At 33.3% G+C, this 16,675-nt stretch overlaps 1 protein-coding gene across 1 annotated transcript in view; it reads right to left on the bottom strand.

Moving 5' to 3' along the window:
• Positions 1-16,675, bottom strand: part of RFX6 (regulatory factor X6) — a 55,578-nt gene that overhangs the window by 10,090 nt on the left and 28,813 nt on the right. The window contains exons 7-11 of the mRNA XM_030853610.2: positions 9,412-9,519; positions 5,840-5,917; positions 5,605-5,718; positions 3,388-3,437; positions 871-1,030 (exon numbers count right to left, since the gene is read on the bottom strand). Coding sequence (XP_030709470.2) covers positions 871-1,030; positions 3,388-3,437; positions 5,605-5,718; positions 5,840-5,917; positions 9,412-9,519 — 510 coding nt within the window. The remainder of the gene's footprint in view (positions 1-870; positions 1,031-3,387; positions 3,438-5,604; positions 5,719-5,839; positions 5,918-9,411; positions 9,520-16,675) is intronic.

Here is a 16,675-nt window from a genome sequence, read left to right as displayed (position 1 = left end):
AGAAATAGTTCCTTGAGAGAAAAGTATCGTAAATAACTCTTTTTTTATTTTAAAACTAAAAGCAGTAGCTGAGATTCACGATCATCTCTGTTAAAGGTTTGAAAACTATTTTCGGAATAAGAAAATAATTCTTTTTACCCGTGGTCATAAAATAAGAATTTCACAACGTTAAATTTCTTATCTGGAACTATCCCAAGCTAGTCTTTCAAAATTCAGGGGGCTAGAAACCTTCATAAAGCAAAGGATCATTTGAGGAGAGGGCAAGTATATTTTAACAATATACAAACATGTAACTCTAATTTAAGAACTACTTTTTTCTCCCTATTTAAGAGAACTAAATTAGAGGTAGTTTAAAATGTGTTGTGGGTTTCACAACATCACACGGGCTCATTCCCCATAACCTATTAATTTTATTAATTGGATTCATTTATTAATTGAATTCATCTGGCAAATAAGAGTTTTACATTTTACGTTTCATTCAAAAGTTTTTTTTTTCTTTTTTTACTTTCTATTTTGAAATAATTTAAAATTTACAAAAAAGTTGCAAAAGTAGTGCAGAGTATTTTCACATACTGTATCCAGCTTCTCCTAATGTCATCATCTTACATAACCATTGTATATTATCAAAATCAGGTACAATACTAGTAACGCTGGTACAATATTAGTAACTAAACTAACTAAACTAAACTACCGAATTTCATCAGTTTTCCCACTAATGTCCTTTTTCTGCTCTAGCATTCACTCTAGGATCTCATGTTGCATTTAATTGCTGTCTACTTAGTCTCCAATCTCTGAAAGTTCCCCAATCTTTGCTATCAGATGATTCATGTTTTATTTGGTGACTCAAATACCCTCAGCTTACCAACGTACCTGTGCAAGATGTAAGAAAGATGTTTGTCGTTTCAGAGATGATACAAATCTTCGCACAATAGGTATTTTCTTGTCAGTTAGAGCTTCTGGCAAATTTTCCAAGGATGAAACAACCCATTGTTCCCAATTTTTAGCAAAATTTCTTATGTCTGCTAATAAGCTACAAAAACCCCCAAAGAACAAAAAACTCTATTAAATGCTAAGTAGTTCAAAATGCATTAAATAAATGCAGTTTAATGGAGGTATATTATTATGTTTTGATTCCAAGAACACGACTGAAGTCAGCCTAGGTCTGCCATTTATCATCTCGGTCAAAACACTCAGTCTCCTGAAGGTCCAATTTCCTCATCTGTTAATAGGAATAAGAATGGTATCCAGGGAATTCCCTGGCATCCAGTGGTTAAGACTTCACCTTCCAGTGCAGGGGCTGCGGGTTCATTCCCTGGTCGGGGAGCTAAGATCCCACATGCCTCGCGGCCAAAAAACCAAAACATAAAACAAAGCAATATTGTAACAAGTTCAATAAAGACTTTAAAAATGGTCCACATCAAAAAAATAAAAAAGAAAGAAAGAATAGTATCCATGTCACAGGATTATTATGAGGATTACATGAAATAATTCATGGAAAGTGTTCAGGTTAAAACTTGGCAGGCAGAAAGTGACCAATAAGACATACTTTATTATTAATATTAATTCATAATTCAATCATTTTCTATAAAATATTTCTGGGGAAAGGTAAGCGTGCACTTGATTTTGCATATTTTGGCTACTGAGAGACACGCATAGGGATCATAATGCCATTTCAGGTATTTCATATTTGTTTCTAGTAACACATTCTTATAATCCAAATATAACTGTAGAACAAATTACCACAAACATACTAATTAGAGGACCCCATTTAGAAAATTGCAAAGGTTGGTTGTGTATATCTTATGAAAACATACAAAAATTTATAAAATCCATCAACAGTCTACATATTACATCTCAACAAAACAGATCTAAATATATTTAGGATGGGGCATATGTTGGGGAGCAGTGATATAGTACAGGAAAAAAATAGGCAGAGTTTGGAGTTAAACAGACCTCAATTAAAACCTAGGTTCTGCTTCTTAAAAATCAGCTGACTCTGGGCAAATTAATTTCTTTGTACTCCCAGGTTCCTCTTTGTGAATTTGGATCATAACAGTTACTTTAGAATAGTCTGACAAGTTGTTTTAAAATAATCCAATTGTTCAATGATAAGGAATTGGTTAAATAAAGTATAGTATTTTTCAGATGCTGGATTTCTATGCAATCAATCATTTAAAAAATGCTAATCTATATTTGTTGATATGGAAAGATTTTCATAGTATACTGCAATAGTATGTGTACTATAATTCCATTTTTAACATTCCTAGAAAAAAGTCTGTGAGATACAATAATAACCTAAGACATTAAAAATGTGGTAAGACAATGAGTGATTTTTTAAGTTTTATTTTATATGAGTGATTTTTAAAATGCATTTATGCGTGTTTTTCATTTTCTAAATGAATATGAACTACCTGCATACCTAAGAGATAAATACATAAATAGTACTTCTCAGGCTAAGTGAAATAATTTATGTAAGTCTCAAATCCCACACTGTGTTTAATAAAAGTCAGCTATTATTACTATTGGTTACACGGCTGAATGCCTGTCACTATGTAAGCATAGCCATTTTGCTGTGACACAGAAGTGTTAAGTGTACCTAACTCAGAGCTCAGGCTAGATGTTTAAAGACAACGTATTAATAATTAAAAGAAACTATTGACCAGGCCAATATCAATTATTATTTAAATAAATAAACCAGTCTAGAGGAAAAGGTAAATCAAAAATAAAGATTGTTTTATCAATCATCATGTATTTATTGAGAACCAACTATGCTCACCCTATATGTATTTGTGCCCCAAAATACTAAAATAAATTTCATTACTTTACTAGAATTCGTTTTTTAAAAATTGGCTTTTTTTCCAAGTTCCTATTGTTCTCACATCAGAACAATAGGAAAAGACTTTGTGAAAAATCTTCAGGCATCATTTCAATTTGAGATCTTATTCCTTTGTTAAAAGAAGGTGGTAATTCCATTATGCTACTTTCTAATTTTGGCAATTAAGACCAAAGTTATAATAAATATAAAATAATTTTCCTTATAGTTTTATTATTGTGATTATTTTCCATCAATTATCCCTATTCATCTCCCTCTAGCCAGTTTCCATTGAAGAGCTTCCTCAGTAACCTAAAGGTCAACTACACTTAAATATTTATTTTTCACGTGAGCAGCTCTCAAATTAAAGGGATTTCAGGATTGTTCCATCAATTTTGTTCATTGAGGTTTGAATATAAAAATTGAGGCACATCTCTTATAGCTCATACAAAGGGGCAGGAATAGGAAAATAATATTGGTAAATGAATGAATTTCTACTTAATGTTTTGCTTTACTATAATGTATAAGGTTAAACCCTATACAAGCAACTATCATATTTTATTGACTGAACCTACCTTTCAGGCATTTCTTGCATTGTTGCAGGAATGAGTACATCTGTTAGAACCTTAATCACAGCAAAAGAGAGTTAACATAAATCCTTAGTATTTCTATAGAAACACATTTACTCTTTGTCAATTACTTTTTATTCCTAGCTTTCTAGAGAATAATATGTTAACTCATTTCTGAAAGTTATACTTTTATCTCTAAAATGCATGTATATATGTAAGCTGTGTATGTGTGTTTGTGTGTGTGTGTGTGTGTGTGTGTGTGTGTGTAAAAGGCAAGGGGAGTGGGGGTATATAGAAGCACTGCAGTGCTAGTTAAGCAGGTGACACGAATGTACCGGGTACAGAGAGCTAATTATTGGAACATAAAGAACACTGAAAATAAAGGGCTACTAGACTGAACCTTAAATGTGGGTGATATGGTGAGTAGGACCTTGATGAGAACTAGTAAAAAGAAAAAAAGAAAAAATTAGTGCTGACTGATCCCAGCTCAGGAAAAACTATGATAAATAAAGGAGATGGGGAACAAGATAGGATATGAACAGTACAGATCCCCTAGGCTGGCTCATAAACTGAGTGCACCAGCCTGGAGAAGAGGACCAAGAGGTCCCCTTGGATATTTCAAAGATATTTCAAAACGTGAGTAGATACTCATCTACAAAGGCTTGTGCAGCTTACCAGCAAAATGCACATGTAGTCCGTGTATATGAAACACTAAAACAAGAGACAGTATTGTATATGCCCAGTATGCTAGTTACCAATGAACTGGCCTTGGCAATCATGTACAGGTCTATGGACTAAAAGCTGACCACTTTCTAGGGATGGGATGAAGATCTTACAGAAGTTCATATTACACTGCTCTATTTACAGTGCTCACTGTGCCTCCCTGGGTCCACCAGGAGGAGGAAAAACTTTGTGCACGTAACGGTACTTAAACTCTGGACTTTTGTGTTGGACTCAAAGAAATAGACCATTTGTAGTGGGGGGGAAGTTATGCTTTAAGAATATTTCTTGGAGGTGTTGAATGACAGTCCAAAACAGCTTTACCTTGATGCTGGTAAATGTGTGTGCACGAGTCCAGGTCTTTTCTTATACCTACTCTTAGAACCACCTTCTTTCCCCTTTCTGGTTACTTCCTCATGTCTTAAACACTTCAGACAATCTGTTAGTGCAAACTAAACCCTTTCTCTCTAAATGATGATATTCTTATTTGACCCAGAAAAATGAGACGATCCTTGCTCTCCTTCATCCTTCTTCAGCTTTAGCTTGAACTAAAGGTAGAGACTCTATTTTCTTATACTGCGATGAGGAAGAACAGAACAGAGGATGAAAATATGGGCTCCCTCATCCTGGTTCAAGCCCACCTACAGTTCTTGATGTGCAAAGTTGCTTCTGGACTGAGTTTATCTAGCTTCTGCTTCACTTCTCTGCCAAGTTGAGAACGAAACAGCAGCAACTAACTTAGAAGGATTTTACTTCCTAAATACTTAACAGGATTCCAGCTTGGGTTTTCTTGCTTACTCAAATTATGTTCTTAAAGGAAAGCTTTTGTTTTTCCTTCTGACAATTTAGGAGGTTAATGTAGACAAACTCACTTTAAAATACCCAGAATGCAGTACAGTTTGCTTCCTCAGCTTGGACCTGTGTCTGCTCTAACTAGGGAACAGACTGTTGGGGGAATTAGCTTCACCCTCTTCCCCGCTGAATGGCGGGCTAGATGGCCAACCAGCTCCTATCTGTTTACGATATCCTGGTGATCCTTCTGTAGACACTTGGGGACTCTTATTTGGCTTAAGAACAGAATTGGTCATTAATGCCTTAACGCTAGAGATTTCCAAATTTTTCAAGTTATTAGTCCCATAAGAGTGCTTAATTCTGCTTTCCCCAAAACACTGATACTGTGAAAAAGCCATTAAGTTATTTACTCTGAAAACACCTTAAACAGTTAATAAAAATTAACTAAGTTTTTATGGAAGTATGTCACATTTAGAATCATTCTTAGCTGTAAACAGAAACTGATTTTGTTTTACTTAATGAAAATTTATATTAAAATACATTCACTATTAAATATATACTATTAAACTGCTTGCTTTCTCATCAGAAAAATAATTAGTAGTGTATCTCCAGCCAGAAATAACAAATTTATTGAAAATATATGGCAAAAATTTAGATGGAATGTTTTTTAAAGAAATATATGGTTCATGTTTGACATCCTAAGGAGCTTACCTTATAAAGAATTGAGTCACAAACACAGAAAATGTCAATGATAACAGGGTTTTCAAGCAGGGGAAGAAGATGATCAGGCATTCCTTGCCAAAAGTGTAATAAGAAATGCTGGATCTAGTTGAGAGCAAAGCGTATGTACATTAATATTAACATTTTCCTTAACGTGAACTCATATGAAAACAGGACAAGAACGTTTACATAATATAGTCAGCAAAGCATTCTCTGTCACTCTTACCTCCTCAAAGTTTCCATTTATTGCATTGTCCAGGATGCACTGGCAGTGAGTTTTGTACATCATTATTAGGGTATCAACCTATTTCAAGGAAGAAAAATCTTAACAAAAGCACCCTTTCAGTGCTGCCTTCATTTTGTTCATGCATTCATTTGTTCATATATTCAAACACATTTTTAAAGTTCATGCTATGTACCGAGCATGTGCGCAATCCGAGGAACCAAAAATAAAGGCACAATTCTTATTTTAAGGAGCATACTGCCTTGTGAAGGGAGAAAGGCAAGCAAATGGACAACTGCAGGACAGTGTGATAAGAATGATGAAAAAGCTGATGTTCAGGAAACTATGGGCCAAAGCAACATTGTAGTTTTCTGCTTAATAAAAAAATTACCTTTGATTGGAGAAATAAATGTAAAATGGTAAAATACATCAAATCTTCACACAGTTTTATTAAGTAGGTGCTTGGGTAGTGTGGTGCAGTGGTTTCCTGCGGAGTCAGCTAACACTGAGCGTCAGCTCCACTGCACTGTTTTGCACGGGTTGCTTTGTCTCTGACCCCAAGCTTTATATCTTCAAGTAAGGTAGTAATAACATATCACTCATAAGGTGTTAAAGAAGATTAAATGAGATATGACGCACATGGAACAATTTTCCTGGTATGAAGTATAAGACTTTACCACTTTACCTAAAATTAGTAATAATATCAAATGACTTGCTGACCAAAAAAAGATTTGAACATTAAATGTCTGTTATGAAAATTCTTTATTTCCATGTTACACTGATGTTTGTATTGCAGAGATAGAAAGTTTTAAACATATTTTAAAATATGCAATGGATTCGAACTTGATAATATTCTGGCAAACTAACAATATTCATATTCAAAACATCTTTATTTCATAAGCTAGAAATATTCCTACCTGTTACAGGTTGTGTGTTCTATGTGAACAGGAACAGGCTTAGAGGTTAGAGGTGTGAGCTTTTCCTGCAGGATACCTGGATTTGAATGCTAGCTCTAATCTGCTACGTGATACTGGGCAAACTACTTGACATTTATGTGTTTTAATTTCTTCATCTATAAAATGGAGATCATAATAACAGTAAATATCTAGTCAGGTTGTTATGAGGACTAAATAACACATGAGAGTGGTTGGAGTAATCCATAATTCATGTTAAGAAACTTACAGTTGTTAGCTATTTTTACCTTCATAGTATCTAGGGTGGTCATGATGATGGGGGTGTCCTGCCCCTACTCTTTGCTCTCCAACCTTTGTCCCTGCAGCCCAGCGACAGCACATATCTTTGTGGTTTAGCGCAAAGCTGTATAACGATGACATGCAGATTACCAATCTACTTCCAAGGAGGTATGCCGACTACACACCTCTGGCAGGACATGTCACCACTGATGCAAATGAGACATGCTCTTTACTTTAAGCAACGATTTTATATTTTTAGATAGGTTGCCAAGACATATTTCTAAAATGAGGATAAGGACAGCATGAAAGATAGAAAGGAATTCATAATTCTTGTCCAAAATTAACCCTTTGATCCCTGAAACCTACTAAAGTACAAGTAAACTTTTATCTTCACAAGTATTTCCATTTATTTGTGTCAAAATTTTTTCTCCTATACACAAATCATCAAAAAATTTAAATCTTATAACTGATATTTTATTTAATATTTACATAGTCTTAGGACAATAAATTTTCACTGTAGCATACTTTGCAGTCTTTATAAACATACTTTTGCTCAATTTTCTGAGAATAGACACCACATTACAGAGAGTAGGAGCAGAGGCAAGGCTTAGCTCTAGTAAGGTCAGTGAGCAAGTGGGGGAAGGGTGGCAACTGCCCTCAGTGACACTGTGATGGGAGCAGAAAGCAGGCCTCTCACCTTCAGCCAGCACCCCGCACTGGGGTCAGCTTATCCCTAGGAAGTCTCCATCCTTCCTGCCTCAAGAAAGTAGGTGCTTAAAGTGCTTAGCTTCAGCCCCACCCATCCTTCTAAACTGACAACTTACCTGGGGAACCTGGCTACTGGCTAAGAAGGTAAAAGGCAGGGCCCAGATGTCCTCAAGGGACAAAGAGTATTAGTCCCTGGAGCTCATGATGGGGACGACTGGGAATGAATTTAGAAACCAGGGGTTATTTAAGTGTCTTGAATACTGAATGAGAAATGACCTACAGCCCAGTTTTCAAGTTGGCAGGTAAGGAAGTCCTTGGAAGCTAGCAGAGAAGCTGAAATAAACTATTGGAACGTATTCTTCACTTCTCTTTTTTTTCTTTGTTACTGTCTCCATCTACCCTCCTCACCTGGTATATTTACACAGTAAACATCTTCTTGATATGTTTGTACGTAAGCTATCCTCTCCACAAAGGTGAGCCAACAATACCCTTCCCCAAAGAACTGTGTTCCCCGAGGTCCCACAGACTTCCACAAGTTCCCCCACAAATTGCCACATGTTAACACCTACTGGAGGTGTCTCAAATCTGAAGTCATAATATCACACATTATTTCTATATGGTTAAAAAAACGATGTGATAACCTTGAGGAATGTGATGGGAGAGGAGAATAGTAGGAAGTGGACACACTCCAGGAGACTTGAATCAGCATCTGAGAATTATCTTCTATATTTTGCCTGTTCTTAACTGGGAGAGTAAGTCTGTCATTAGAATGAACACTGGAAGTTGCTGTGCATCTCTACTTATCTATCAATAGACCTTTTTATCAATGTGTCATTTTTATTTCTAGTTTCTACAAAAGCCCATTACTAAAGTAATACAGGTGGACATTGTTAATCATATTCCTCTATCTTTGCACCTCAAAACATGAACCGACTTAAACTTACTATGAAAGATGTTTTCCTCAAATGCTAATAAAAAATGAACGTTAATGGAAAGAAGAATGTAGAAATTTTATGCCCTGATTTAATAATGGATCCTACTATTAGTCAGCAGATAGCCAGCAAATGACTCTAGAAGTTCAGAAATAGAGGATTTAGCTTTAGACTTTACTACATAAGCACTGAAAGTTTATTTATAAACTGAATTTTATGAAACTGTTTCTACCTTAATTTGCAACAAATTTTGCAACAGAGCACAGTTTTACAATGGAGAGGAATCTTTGGAATCTTCGAGTGGGGTCCTTGCATTCATCTAGGCATTTCCCCCTCAGTGCTAGGAACAAATTCTGTCCTAGAGAAGTGCTTGATGACCAGTTACTGAAATTAAATAGAACTAGAAAATATAGAAAATATAACGCTTATAATTAAAGAAATTGCATGTGATAGACACATTCTAGTATTTTCTTCCTTGATACTGAGTTTTAAATAAAAATAATCTTTAGTCTTTACAGGTTTATTTTACCACCTTCTGATTATGTACTATCATGGGGATGGTAAATAATTAATTGGAAAGTCTTTAATCGATGTTAGTAAATGTTTGTCCCTCCTATAAATCAGTCAATTATGTTTGATTATGTAGATTTCTATTTCCTGCGAGTGCCATGAGATTCCCAGTAAATTGAGATATGGAACCAACATATCAGAAAATCAATAGAGAAGTATCTTTAATTGATACCTTGTCCTTAGAAATGCATCCTTGGTACACAAGGTGTTGAGCACTGGGGAATTCTGGAAGAAGTGTTCCAGTTTTTGAGCTAAGCGAATATTTACGAGTGAAGCCACCCTATAATTTAGAAAAATGAAAAGAAATAAATCATTATCAATTGTTTGACTCCAAAATACAATTCTAACAAAATAGAACCTTACAAAATTTCATTCTTTTTCATCCTGCAAACCATGACAAGTTAGGAGATTTGGGTAACTGTTTATTAGATCAAATAACTGAATAAACTAGACATTTCAGCAGAATTACTGTTGCCAAATCATAAATAGTTTCACAGTCTGGATATTTTTCTTATACTTTGGATTTTAGTTTTAGACAATTGCCATTTTTCACAACTTTTAGAAATTTAATTTTAGTTCACAAGTTTACATTTGTTAGTGACATAAGTTTTGAAAGATCTATTTTTAGACTACTGAAATTATTTTAATATGAAAGGATCAGAAATTGCCAAATTTACTTATGGATTACCAAATCATTTATGGATTAAATAAATGAGATGATAATAAGTTAATTAATTTATCCAACCTCAGAGATAATTAATGGTAAAATTGTAATTGGAGTCCCAAACTAGTACTCTGGATTTTCCCATCTCAATCTTCTTCCCCCTGCCAAATTCAGATATTTGTTCTTCTTTTGAATCCTTTGGGGAAAGCATACGTCTGGTAGTTTTCAGAAAATTAGAAAAAATGACAAATAAGTAACATATAATACTGCAGTGCTAATGTACCTACAAGGAACACACACAGAAAGAGAGAACGCATATTCATGACGGAACCAGAGCCTTAGCAAATCAGTCTCCCAGGTCACAACTGATTGTTCCTTCTCCACAAACAAAACTTTAACAAATTGGATTCTAGTAAAAAGTTTGGCAAAGAATAAAATTGTGAATATGGTAAAGGAAGTAAAGTGTTCCTGGCAAGGACCAAATTTCATTCTTTCTCATAGTTTTCCTACATTTGCTTCTCGAGTTTTTGTGTTTCTTTGTGTGTCTTTGTCATACTGAAGATGTTTACTAGACAAAAGCTTTATTACTTACATAGGTAGATTGGGTCCCTACCCTGTCTTATCATTCCCAACATTTGTAGACTCTTACGGAATTATCATGATAAATCAGAAAGAAGTTGGGGGGACTTTTGAGTCCTTAAACACCAATTTCTTATTGACTGATTTGATATATACTTTCACACAAATTTTATACTAAAAGTGCAGTAGAATTTCATTACTTTCAGGTTAGGTTTTAGTTTTTAGCCTTGTTAATCTTTATTTTCAAGTATGGATAGAAAAGGATTATTCTGATTAAATAATTTTAAAGAAATTAATAAAGAACTACTACATAAATATCATAAACTGAGATAATAGCATGGTTGATACAAATTAAATCAGTCTTAATTCAAGATATGCTTCAAAGATTTTTAATTGCTTTGGGTTGTCATTTATGAGCATCAATTATCATTGTGCCGACAAAGAATGGTACTGTCAATGAATAGGGAAAAATAATAAAATGCAAGAAAATAAAGAATTTAATCTGGAAGGAAGTGATATGGCAAAATATGAAAATAACATTTGATAAACATTAAAAAATGCACCTAAATTCTAACTTTAGGAAAGCTTACACCTTTTTCTTATACCTTTTCTCTTGGGTGGAATATCATGTTTAATTTAGCATAATTTGGTGAGATTGGAAAAGAGAGACAAAGAAATAGAAACCAAAAATGACAATACATAATGTACATGGTGTATTAAAGTTAGGAATATGAGAATAGCCTCATTTCCATGAAACAAATATAATTAGTAATCAAAAATCTTTCTACAAAGGAAAAAACTGGCCCAGGAGATTTAACAGATGAATTTTCTCAAACATTCAGGAAACAAATCATTTCAAACTGAAAAGATTTTTTCCATACAGTGAAAAAGAAGAACCACTTCCCAATTCATTTAAAAACTTTTATGCCAGTATTGGACAAGGACAGAAAAGGAAAGAAAAATTATAGGCCAATCTTGCTTAATATCATACTTGAAACAGTACCAGACAAAATATTAGCAAACCAAATCCAGCAATCTATAAGAGTGATCATGGCCACCTTAGGTTTAAATTGATCACATTAACAGAAAAAAAATGAGAATTATATATATTACATAACCATCTCAATGGATGCAGAAAAAGCATTTGTTTAAAATCCATCTACCATTCACTACTTTTTCTCCCTCTCCCCCTCTTTCTCTTTCTCTCTCCCCTCCTCCATGCTAGAAACAGAGGAAAACTCTTTAATCATTCAATAAATATTTATCAAAAACCCACAGCAAATATCATCCTCAATGGTAAAATACTATAAACATTCTCTTAAAAAACACGAATAAGATAAAGTTCCCTACTGTCCTATCTTTTATTCAACATTGTATGAGTTATAGCCTGAGCAGTAAGACCAGAGAAAGTGATGAAAGATTAAATATTGAAAAGGAAGAAACAAAACTAGCATTATTTGCAACTGAGTTGGTTAATTACACTGAAAACTAAAGCAAACTGCACAAAAATTGTTACAGTTAACAAGAGAGATTTTCAGCAACGTTGCTGAATACAAAATCAATGAAAAAGTCAACTGAATTTCTAAAATCAAGAAACAAATATTAAGAACATACAATGAAAAGATACTGTATAAAATAATAACAAATATTAAAATAAAGTTGAAATATCAGTAAAGGGATAGAAAATCTAAAAAGAAATTCTAGAGCTGAAAAGTACAATAACTTAAATTAAAAATTTATCAGAGGGATTCAAAGGTATATTTGAGTAGGCAGAAGAAAGAATCAGAGAATTTGAAAAAAGGATAATGGAAATTATTGAATGAGAAACAGAAAGAAAAAAATGTAAGAAAAGTAAACCGAATCTAAGGGACCCATGGGAGATTAACAAGCAGACCAACATACACATTGTGGGAATCCCAGAGGAAAAGGAGGGGGAGCAGAGAGATTATTTGAAAAAATAATGGCTCAAAACATCCCAAGTTTGATGAAAAACATGAATATAAACATCTAAGAAGCTTAATAAGGTCCAGTTAGGATGAACTCAAAAAGATGTACAGCAAGACACATTATAATCAAATTTTCAAAAGACAAAGACAAAGAGAGAATCTTGAAAGAAGCAAAAGAAGTAACTCATCACCTACAAGGGATACTCAATAAGATTATCAGTGGATTTCTCAGCAGAAACTTTGAATTACAGAATGACATATTCCAACTGCTACGAGAAATAAATTGTCAACCAAAAATCCTATACTTGACAAAACTGTTTTTCAGAAGTGAAGGAGGAATCAAGACATTTGCAGATAAATAAAAGCTGAGTGAGTTTGTTACTACTAGACTTGTTCTACAGGCAATGCTGAAGGGAGTCCTATGGGTTAAAATGAAAGGACACTAGACAGTAGCTTGAAGTCATACAAAAAAATAAAGATCTTAGTAAAGGAAACTACATGGGCAATTATAAAACTAGTATTATTGTAACAACAGTTGTAAGTCTACTTTCTGTTTTCTACATAATTTAAGAGACATTTTTTAAAAACAGTTATTAGTATAAAAGCTAATATTATTGTACCTTTGGTTTGTAACTCCACATTTTGTTTTCTACAAAATTTAAAGACTAATGCATTATTTTAAAAAACTATTATTGTATATTTTTGGACACACAATTTGTAAAGATCTAATTTTGTGACATCAGTAACTGAAAGAGAGACAGAGCTGTAAAGGAGCAGAGTCTTGTATATTATTGAAGTTAAGCTGGTATAAATTCAAATTACAGTGTTATAATTTAGGATGTTAAATGTAATCCCCATGGTAACCAATAAGAAAATAGTTATATAAGGTACAGCAAAGCAAATGAGAAGGGAATTAAAATGGCTCACTACAAAAAATCAATAAACAAAAAAGAACAGTAATGCAGGAAATGAGGAGTAAAACTGCTCTAAGGCATATAGAAAACAAATAGCAAAATGACAGAAGGAAGTCACTCCCTATCAGTAACTACTTTAAATGTAAATGGATTAAATTCTCCAATCAATCAAAAAAAAGTCATTGGCAGATAGATTTAAAAAAAAAGTATCCAGTTTTGTGCTGTTTACAAGAGACTCACTTTAGATCCAAAGACACAAATAGGTTGAAAGTGAAACATTGGCAAAAGCTATTCCATGAAAATGAAACCAAAAGAAAACGAGGTGGTGAGGGGCTACTCTAATATCATATAAAATAGACTTTAAGTCCCAAAATATTATAGAAGATAAAGAAGGACATTATATACTAACAAAAGGTTCAATAAATCAAGAAGATATAATAATTATAAATATTTACACACCTATTACAGACCATCAAAATATATGAAGGAAAAAAATGACAGTATTAAAGGGAGAAATAGTTCTACAATAACAGTTGGAGATGTTGATACCCCACCCTCAGTTATGCACAGAACAACAAGACTGAAGATAAGTAAGGAAATAGAGGACTTGAGCAGCACAATAAACCAACTAGATCTATAGACATAAGCAGAACACTCTATTGAACAACAGAATACACATTTTTCACAAGTGAACATATAACATCTTCCAGGAGACACCATGTATATTGGCCATAAATTAAATTTCAATAAATTTTAAAAAATAGAGATCATACAAAGTATCTTCTCTGATCACAGTGGGATGACAGAAGGAAAACTGGAAAAATTAACAAACTTGACAAAATTAAACATACTCTTAAACAACCAATAGATCAAAGGAAAAATCATAAAGGCAATTAAAAAATATTTAGAGATGAATGAAAATGGAAACATGACACAAGAAAACTTACAGGATGCAGCAAAAGTAGTACTAAGGGAAAAAATACGAAAGATGTCAAATCAACAACCTACATTTACAACTTAAGTAATTTGAAAAAGAACACACTAAACCCAAATGGGTAGAGAGAAGGAAATAATAAAATTTGAGCAGAGATAGATGAAATAGTAGAAAAACAATAAAGAAAATCAATGAAACCAAAAGTTTGTTCTTCAAAGAGATTGAAATTGACAAACCCATAGGCAGACTGACTTTAAAAAAGAAGAGAGAAGACTCAAATGACTAAGACAAAAAATAAAAGATAACCGTGTCTACTGAAATAAAAGGATTTTAAAAGAGTACTATGAAGAATTGTACATCAACAAATTGGATAACTTAGATGAAGTCGATAAATTCATAGATACACAAATCCTACCAAGACTGAATCACAAAGAAACAGAATATCTGAATCAGTCTACAGCTAGTAAGGAAATTGAATCAGTAATCAAAAATCTCCTGAAAAAAGAATGGATCTGGACCTGATGGCCTCACTGGTGAATTGTACCGAACATATAAAGAAGAAATAACACCAATATTTCTTAGTTTTCCAAAAAATTGAAGAGGAAGGAACACTTCTTAATTCATTCTATGAGGGCAGCATTACCATGATACCAAAGTCAGACAAAGACACTTCAAGAAAAGGAAACTACAGACCAAAATATCTTATGAACATTGACACAAAAATCCTCAGCAAAATACTAGCAAACCGAATTCAGCAGGATATTAAAAGGATTATACAACATGACCAAGTGAGATTTACTCCTGTAATGCAGAGATGGTTCAGAACACAAAAATCAATCAATGTAATACACCACATCAACAGAATGAAGAAAAATTAAGCACATGATTATCTCAATTGATGCATTTGACAAAGTTTGACACCCTTAAAAAAAAGAGTTTGACACCCTTTCATAATAAAAACACTCAACAAACTAAGAATAGAAGGAAACTACCTCAACATATTAAAAAGTCATATTAAAAACCCACTGCAAACATCCTACTCAATGGTGGAAGATTGAAAGCATTTCCTTTAAGACAAGGATAAGGCACAGCTGCTCGTTTTCACCAATTCTATTCAACTAGAAGTTCTAGCCAGAAAAATTAGGTAAGAAAAAACAAACATCCAAATTGGAAAGGAAGAAGTAAAATGATCTCTGTTTGTAGATGATATGATCTTGTATGTAGGAAACTTTAAAGATTACACACACACACACACACACACACACACAAACTGTGAGAACTGATAAATGAATTCAGCAAAGTAGCAGGATACGAAGTCAACACACAAAAATCAGTTGCATTTCTATAATATAACAATGAACAATCTTAAAAAGAAAGTAAGAAAACAATTCCATTTACAATAGCATCAAAAATAGATAAAAATTAACTTAACCAAGGAGATGAAAGACTTGTACAATGAAAACTACAAAACATTGCTCAAAGAAATTAAAGAAAACATAAATGAAAAGACATCCTGTGTTCACAAATGGAAAAACTTATTGTTAAGATGCCAATACTACCCAAAGCAATCTATATAGATTCAATGCAAAATCCCAATGATGTTTTTTGCACAAATAGAAAAATCCATCCTAAAATTAATATGGAATCTCAAGATACACCAAGGAGTAAAAACAATCTTGAAAAAGGACAAAGTTGGAGGATTCACACTTCCTGATTTCAAAACTTACTATTGATACAAAGCTACAGCAATCAAAACTGTGGTGTTGACACAAAGACAGGCATATAGATCAACAGACTAGGATAGAGAGCTCAGAAATAAACCCTTGCAAAAAATGCTCAAAAAATTTTGACAAGGATGCCAAGAATATTCAATGGGGAAAGCACAGTCTTTTCAACAAATGGTGCTGGTAAAACTCAACATCCATGTATAAAAGAATAAAGACAGAGCTTTACCTAATACCACATACAAAAATTAACTCAAAATAGATCAACGACCCAGATATAAGACTTAATATGTGAAACTCAGAAACAAACAGGGCAAAATCTTCACAACATTGGACTTGGCAAAGATTTCTTGGATATGATACCAAAGGCACAGGCAATAAAAACAAAATGAGACAAATTGGACTTCATAAAAATTACAAATGTTTGTGTGTCAAAGGACACTATCAACAGAGTAAAAAGGCAATTTATGAAATGAGAAAAAAATTCACAAACTGAATATCTCAAAAGGGATTAATATTCAGAATATATAGAGAACTTGTAAAACTTAACAAAAAACCAACCAACCTGATTCAAAAATGAACAAAGGACTTGAATAGACATTTGTCCGAAGAAGATATCCCAGTAGTCAATAAGCACATGAAAGATGTTCAACATTACCAATCATTAGGGAAAAT

Source organism: Globicephala melas, chromosome 14 (genome assembly GCF_963455315.2).
Source record: "Globicephala melas chromosome 14, mGloMel1.2, whole genome shotgun sequence".
Lineage (NCBI taxonomy): Eukaryota > Metazoa > Chordata > Mammalia > Artiodactyla > Delphinidae > Globicephala > Globicephala melas.
This window is presented reverse-complemented; position numbering and strand designations above follow the sequence as displayed.